The 7,933-nt window shown below is 32.5% G+C and overlaps 2 protein-coding genes across 2 annotated transcripts in view; both read right to left on the bottom strand.

The window, feature by feature from the left end:
• Nucleotides 1-1,247: 1,247 nt before the first annotated feature.
• LOC117117356 lies at nt 1,248-6,826 on the bottom strand. The gene is made up of 5 exons (XM_033261637.1): nt 6,699-6,826; nt 5,916-6,148; nt 5,311-5,389; nt 3,561-3,654; nt 1,248-2,639 (listed from the first exon to the last, which is right to left on the bottom strand). Exons 1-5 carry the CDS (start codon nt 6,730-6,732, stop codon nt 2,312-2,314), a joined length of 768 nt encoding a protein of 255 aa, XP_033117528.1. The 5' UTR covers nt 6,733-6,826; the 3' UTR covers nt 1,248-2,311.
• A 92-nt stretch (nt 6,827-6,918) lies between these two features.
• The window catches only part of LOC117117355 (multiple epidermal growth factor-like domains protein 6), a 13,522-nt gene continuing 12,507 nt past the window's right edge, over nt 6,919-7,933 (bottom strand). Inside the window, exon 10 of the mRNA XM_033261636.1 lies at nt 6,919-7,025. Coding sequence (XP_033117527.1) covers nt 7,021-7,025 — 5 coding nt within the window. The 3' untranslated portion in view covers nt 6,919-7,020. The remainder of the gene's footprint in view (nt 7,026-7,933) is intronic.

Raw genomic sequence — 7,933 nt, 5'->3', positions numbered from 1 at the left:
CATCCGGCACGTTGGTCACTTCCACTGTTTAGAGCTTTTCTACACGTTGTCGAAGCATAGACCATATATCAAGGATGTGCCTCCTAATATTTAGTATCAATCTAGGGTGGGGGTGCATGTCAGTACCAATGTAAGGGATTTATAGCAAACACTCTACACCAGATATTTAAAAAATGGATCAACTGATTTGAATGAAACTTAAGGGAAAGTTCAACCGAGTTACAAGGAAGAATTATTATGTGTTGTGGACAATACAGTTTAGGGTGTAAATTTGAGGGTCATTCAAATTTTTGAGGCCCCAGACCTGAATCTATCTTTAGAAAAAAAATCAATTGGTCAATCAACGAAACTTTCTATAATAATTTGTGAAGGTCTAGTAAAGAAATAATTACATTTTTGTGACACTCCGGAGCAGGGTGTGAATATTGCATTGCAGCAATATTTCGGGTCTCACTATGTCGTGGTAGTCGTGAACTTGGTTTTAATTGTTTTTTTTAACTTCATAATATGTTTAGTACTATAAGTACTTTTGGTTTCCGTGTTTTGTTTTATTTTTTTATCATTTCTCATTATAGCAATGAGGAAAAGCCCTATGTTCTGTTGTACAAACGACATAGTAAGTCTAGTTATTATTATTATCATTATTATTATTATTATTATTATTATTATTATTATTATTATTATTATTATTATTATTATTATTATTGTGGTAATGATTATAATAGTATTATAATGTAATAAAATAATCTATATTATCGAGCAAGGCCTTAGTTTGTGCCGATTTGCCGTTCAGACGCGTGCACAGCTCTGGAAGAAATACCTGTATATAGTAGCACCATTCTTTTAAATGTCTTACTATCTGGCATATTTTGAGCTCCTATTTTGTCTATTAAAATATCATATTTTACGAATTAACAATTTTACGAATGTACAAAATATTGGACGAGGATGTCACTCTACAAAAGCAACACATGTGAGAATTTATTATTCAAATTACGTTAGTACAGTACAGCGAAAGGAGGAGCAGATTATTATGTAAGTGGTACGTACCACTTCAGTATTCGCGACTGATACAAACACGTATATGTTCACTAAATGATGGAATAAAAATATTATAAACTCCTGACCATGTTAATCACGAAAAACAAGTCAATACAACACGAATAAGTAATGTCTACTTCTATCAAATTTCAGCAGATATTGTACAATCCATTTTTTACAATATTCCTTACCAGTATGCCTATATAACCTGCTTTAACATTATAAACAAAATTATTATTGGCTCATGTTTTTATTTATTTAAAAGGTAATTTGACTTTCATTTGAAAAAATGAAGAAAAACATAAAAGTGGCTCAACAAAAATGCAAAATCTTCAAGGGGGTCACCACCCGACTCCACTCTAGCGTAATCACAGACCCCTACAGGTGATACACCTGGGTGGATCCATAGGCGGCGATGGTCGTCCCCGCCCTTAACATGTTAAAGTGCTTTTAAATTTTAGCTGGCAAAAAAATGTACAGATATTAAGTAAATAGTAAGCAGCTATTTCTTTAGGGGTGGGGGTAATTTATGAGAACAATTTTAAGGCTAATATTATTGTTGGCGTTAAGTCTCTCGAAAGATGGGAGGGTGACAAGTAAGAAGACAGTTCCCTAATTAATCTTGCTTTATTTTTACAGGAGTTCCCTTCTTTCTGCACCCCTCCTGAAAATATCTGGACCCACCCCAGTAGCTCACAGCAGAGTATTCAGTATGTTAAGGTAAGTGGAACGTACCACTTAAGTGAGTGCAGCTGATACAAACAGGTTAATCGCTAAAATAAGTCAATATATGATGAATAAGTAATGTCTCAGACTACATCCATCACAACATTTTATCATGTATTTTATAATCTATTTTTTACAATATTCTTTACCAGTATGCATATGCCTAGTATCTTACCAGTAGGCATAGGCTTAGTATCTTACCAGTAGGCATAGACCTAGTATCTTACATGCTTTAACAATATAAACAAAATTATTATTGGCTCATGTTCTTAATTTAAAAAGCAATTTGACTTTCATTTGCAAATGTCTTTCTAAAATTACAGTTAAAGACGAAACTGTATTCAATATCATGCTTTAAAATATTCTGTTATGGCAATAGTTGAAGCATTTGGCCGACTGGGCTTCACAAAATGATAATAATAATAAAATTAACTTTAAAAAAAAAGCATAATAAAAATATTATGTTCATTAGCACACATTTCAAAATACATTGCAAAGTAGACATTCAGATGCTTATAAAAACGTAGAATATGGTAAAGAGTGATTATTTTATGTTTGCATATTGAGGAATAGCATTATTAATCGAGTCAGACTCATGTCCCATACGTTTCATTGGGATCTCATTTTCGCCTCCGGTAACTCGAACGTTTTCTTCTGTTGTAGCTACCTCAAGTCTACTTGTCTGTGGCATTGCATAATCATACGTGTTTTGAGTCCCTGTTTGGATGGCATCGTATTGATTTTCCTGCGTCAAATCATCTTTGATGAGCTTGGTATAGTTATCAAGTTCATTTTCTTCATCAACTACTCGGGTATTTGCTGTCACTTGAACTTCACATTTATTCGTATTGTTCCCATTTGTGGGGATGTATCTGGAATAGTTCATTAAATGTATTAGACTTGGACTTCAAAGTGAATATTAAGATGATTAATTGGTTGGTTGTCGGTCAGTTGATAGGTCGGTAGGAGATGAATATATAAATAAAATAATGAGTGATAGAAATGGATAGACAGGACGAACAAACAAATGAAAAATTAACGAGTAAATGAGCATAAGAACAAATAAAGATAACAGACGGCCAATAATGTTATGTGTAAATAAATTTAATAGATTGAGAATCAAGTAAGTTCATATACAAATAAGCCTAAACTATATGTAAAATTAGCAACAATATTATAAATATAAACATCTCAATAACATTTAAAATTAAAATATATTATTCCTTTTAATAACCTATCGTGAAACATTATTGTCATAACAATTTCACATTAAACATTAAACAAAAACATTTAATAAATAAAAATTAAAATGATACAGGAAAAGTCCACAAGATCAAGCCAATATATCCACAATCTGATGTTAACACATTTGTTATTGTGTTGAGTTGGACCGAATAAATAATTGAAAAAAAAAAAAAATTAATGGCAAAGTGCAATGGAGAAACATTAAGTTAAGATGCTAGATACACTATACATGTAATCCTTAATATTAAACACTTTTAAGTGCTTTATTAAAATAACTGAAATGATTCATGTATTCATTTTATTTATTTATTTCTCTTTATTGCATACATAAAGAACAAAAAGAATACAGGTACGATAGTATGCAATAGGAGCCAAGAAGAATAGCCAAAGCTAATCGAGCTTGAGCCCCTTCCAAATTAAACATTAATACATATGATAAAATATAAATTGATAGTATAAAAAAAATGTAAAAGGCATCATACTTAATATTCATTAAACAAAATGTCTTTAATTTTTGAAACAAAATTTGTTCTTGAGGAAAACTATACCTGTAGTATAGGTAAAATACCAAGGAAAGAAGAAAGATGATGATGATGAAAAGAACAACCACTAATGCAATCATAAATCCGGGGATTGATGATCCTATGGAACATAATAATAATACAGGTAATAATAATAATAATAATAATAATGATAATAATAATAATAATAATAATGATAATAATAATAATACGGAAAGGTCAACTGATTAATCTCAGATATAATATAATACATACTCCATTGATATACACGCCATCGTGTTGAATCCAACACGATGGCATGCACTTCAATATTAGCATGTATTATACAATAATGTTAATAATAATAACGCTATTACTGTACTAACATTAATAACATTAAAATAGCAATGACATTTTAATATCTGTAGAAGCCAGTGAGCATGCATAACCCAGCTCCTCTTCTTCTTACCAAGTCTATTCACGAGATCATACCCTGTAGAGCCATGCCGATTTAGGTCCCTAAAAACTTGACATTACATTAGTAATGTAAAGTGGTGAAAAGATTAGTAGGAACATGGCTGTGATGTGAATTCTCCTTTCTTGACCCCACTCCTTTTGCTGTCAATATGCCAAAGAAGTGTAATTTGATAGCAGATGCCGCCAACATTTATTTCTTGTTCGTTCATCAGTTTATTCATTCAAATCATTTATTGTGGTCTAAAAGTACTTTTTTATCGTCCTATTAAAAGCCATTAAAAAAATGCTCCCCATGAACCCACCAGGTTTTTTTTTTTTTTGGTTTTTTTTTTTTTTTTGGTAATAATTCTAAAAACACAGTTATTCTATCTTTTTATATTTCTAAAGGTATTAACTTGGGGTGGTGATGAAGTAGATAGATTTAATAAATTATAAAACACATTAACCAAATATTAATGCATATGATATTGAGAAAGAGCATGATAAATATGATAAATGTACTAAAATTACAATATTATACAATGATTAAAAACTGTTATTTTTTTAAATCAGGGATCAAGATCTACCATTATTTCTACTGTGCTGCTTGACGAATCCACTGATTCTACACACTAGGATACTCGAGTGGGACCCTGGCCAAATTTGGCCCACAAGCCGCAAGCAGTGGTGGCGCCAGTGGGGATGGGGGAGATGGTTATAATGTTATTTTGACTGCTATTTTCCCCCCACTCCCATCAGACAGGTCTTGACACCTCTGTCCTCCGACACACAACTAGGTCATCTTTATCAAAAATAATAATTTGCCTATCCAAATAACCTTATTTTGACTGCCAATTCCTAATATTGTGGTTTAAATGAAAACTCGCCCTGTGAACCCTAAAAGGGAGTTTTTATTCCGGGCCATCAACCGGTGGTTCATCAGCCCCTTCGCTCGGACCCCTCTGTCGGGCATATCGGACCCCTTGTAGGCAAATTTCTGGCGCCACCGCTGGCTGCAAGCAATTCAATCAGGCCTGTGAATGCATAAAAAAAAATCAACATAAATATAAAGCCTTTGAATGTACCCTAGCATTACTGTACCTTAAACACATAATCAAACTCATAAAATTTTACATCTGACCATTTAGGTACTATACCAAAAATAAAAAATGAAAACCTCATCTGCAACCATGGTGGGGCTGATGTGACTGAATTTGGTGCAAAACAAATCTTGACTATTAAAAAGAACTGATTCATTAAGGTTTACTAAACACACAAATAAAAAAAATATCATTATCAATGTTAGATTATTTAATAATAAATACATAACTATTAAGCCTACCTGTTCCTGTACTTGAACCTGTTACTGCTTTGGTAGAGCAGCTCCAGTATCCAGCACCTGCCCCGTTGATAACTCTAGCCTAGAATGAAAACATATTTTCTCGCTAATTGTGACACATATTACCATTAAGATATATGTACCACTTGCAGAATATAAATGTAATGACAGGTAGTATAAATATCAAAGAGATTACCTAAATCAATAATGATGCTTATAGTAAAAAAAGGAAAAAAAATATAACCATGTACCCGGGCAGATAAATAAACGTTGTATTCCCATGCCACGACGGGTTGATCCATAAAAAAAAAACCATATAGGACACACATAATCCTAATTTAATTTTATTTTGTAGTCATAAGGAAAGTGATGAAAGCAGTTCAGCTATTGCATTGATAAATGTTTTATATATTGTGAGGAAGATTGATACGATTTCTGAATGGGGATTTCACAGTAGCACTTAAATAATAATTAAATAATTCCTTAATTTCATGGTGGCAGATGCACTAACAAGCATAAAATAAAATGTTATGATTATTCAAAATCATCATTTAAACAGTGTACATCATTTAATACTGTATACTGAAAGAAGCACCAGCTTTACTTACACTGACTTCATAGTCTGCATCTGTTTCTAGGCTTGTTATTTTGTAACCATTGCTTCCTTGACCTTTTGTAATTGCTACATCAATCCACTCCTCATCACTATCAGCTAATCTGTATCTTAAATCATACTCCTTTATGTCCCCATACAGATTATTGCCAATTGATTCACACGGCATTACGGAAACTGTGAGGTATGTACCCTCATGTACTGCTGAGACATCTAGGGGCGGAGGTTCTAAAAGATTAGAATGTGAATATAGACAGGTTTGTGACTTGAGCTAAGAACCACGTTAATATGGCTTTAATTAGGTCAGCATGTAAAGTAATCAAAAGGAAACAAAGGGTCACTTCCTGTCCGAGCTACCTGGTAAACTGGTACCATACACTCACCTGTCCACAGGTAAGGACCAGTGCATCGGAGTAGACTCGTCTTGAAAGATATTCTAGGTTCTTTCAAAAGTTGTTCTTTATAGTGCACATGAGCCAAATATGTAAATATGTTCATAGTCCTAATCCAAGAAGACATGTTTGATCATCAACCCATTTGCGAGCTATATGTTGTGGCACCCCTGCTTTGATCGCTCTGCCATTTGCCAATAAAATTAAATTTGAATTCCATCTGTTAAACTTTAAACAGTGTGAAATCTAAGAAAAGTGTATTGTTTTTCAACATTAATATTTAACATTTTAGTACAACTAAAACTAGTCTAAAACTTATAAATCTCTGTCCACTTTATCAGGTGTTTTGTGATTTGCCCGTATATGGTCATATCATCATATCTCACCCATATAAGGACATGATGATGTCATACCACACATGAATAATTATAAAGCAAAGCAGTTATTTGTCACATAGAACTTGATAGCCTGGATAGAGGTTAGAAAAAGCACTGACTCTCTTCAGGTGAGAACACTTGCACCACTCCTGCTATCCCAGGGGAATCTTTGTTACTTGCTGCTACAGAGATGCTGTATTCTGTGTATGTTTCAAGTCCCATTATTGTATAAGAATCTTCTGTTGTTTCATTAGTGACCATGGGCATGTCTGTATTAACAGGTCTATAAGATATGGTGTAATGATCTACACCAGCTGAACACTTGGACTCCTCAACCTGGAAGGAAAAAAATTATAAAAATATTATTTTATGCACAGACTTTCTAAATATATATATAAACAAAAAGTCCCATTATGATATAATTTAATTCTTTTGTAGTTTTCTCAGTGATCGTGTCCATGTCTGTATTAACCGCTTTATAGGATATACTTTAATGAACACAGGTTCAACACTCATCGTGTGGAAGGAAAAAAATTATAAACAAAATAATGTTTGTTGAACATGTTAAAGAGAAAAATTACAGATTAGGGAAATATTTATCCAAAAAAAAGTCATCTAAATTAATAATAGAAAAGAGGCTGGAATCAGTACAATAATTTGATCCGATGCAAACAAATGACATTTTTGTTGATTAAACAAAACTGAAAGAAAGAAATCCGGAGTGACTGATTCAAGCTATAGACAGGTTCTATTTTAAGCTAACAAACATGGTTTATCTGAATTTGTAGAAAAACTAGTAAAAAGAGAATTCTGATATATATGTATGGATATCAACTGCAATTTCCATCAAAGTAGGGAAACAGATTAAACATTGATTGATTGATTGATTGATGACCTTATATTTGCAATTGCCTAATTAAAAAATGTAGTTTTAAATTTTAATTTAATCTTCAAAAAATTATATTACCTTAATTTACATGAAAAATGGTTGTATAATGTTTGTTTCATGAGTTCTAATTAAAATTTATAGTGGGTATTTATTTGATTGACAAGTGGAAATAAAAGTGCGCAGCCATTTCAGGGACGTATCCAGGGGGGGGAGCCGTGGGAGCTGCGGCTCCCCCCCTTTGTACACAGTGTTAAAATTTTAAAGCTTATTCTTGAGCCAATACAAATTCTTTCCTGGGATCACTCAAAATGAATACTTCTAAACATGTAAATATGCATCAGTACACGTTATACAT

The sequence above is a fragment of the Anneissia japonica genome, unplaced genomic scaffold, assembly GCF_011630105.1.
Source record: "Anneissia japonica isolate Jap-2015-1 unplaced genomic scaffold, ASM1163010v1 scaffold287725_len345208_cov150, whole genome shotgun sequence".
Classification (NCBI taxonomy): domain Eukaryota; kingdom Metazoa; phylum Echinodermata; class Crinoidea; order Comatulida; family Comatulidae; genus Anneissia; species Anneissia japonica.
This window is presented reverse-complemented; position numbering and strand designations above follow the sequence as displayed.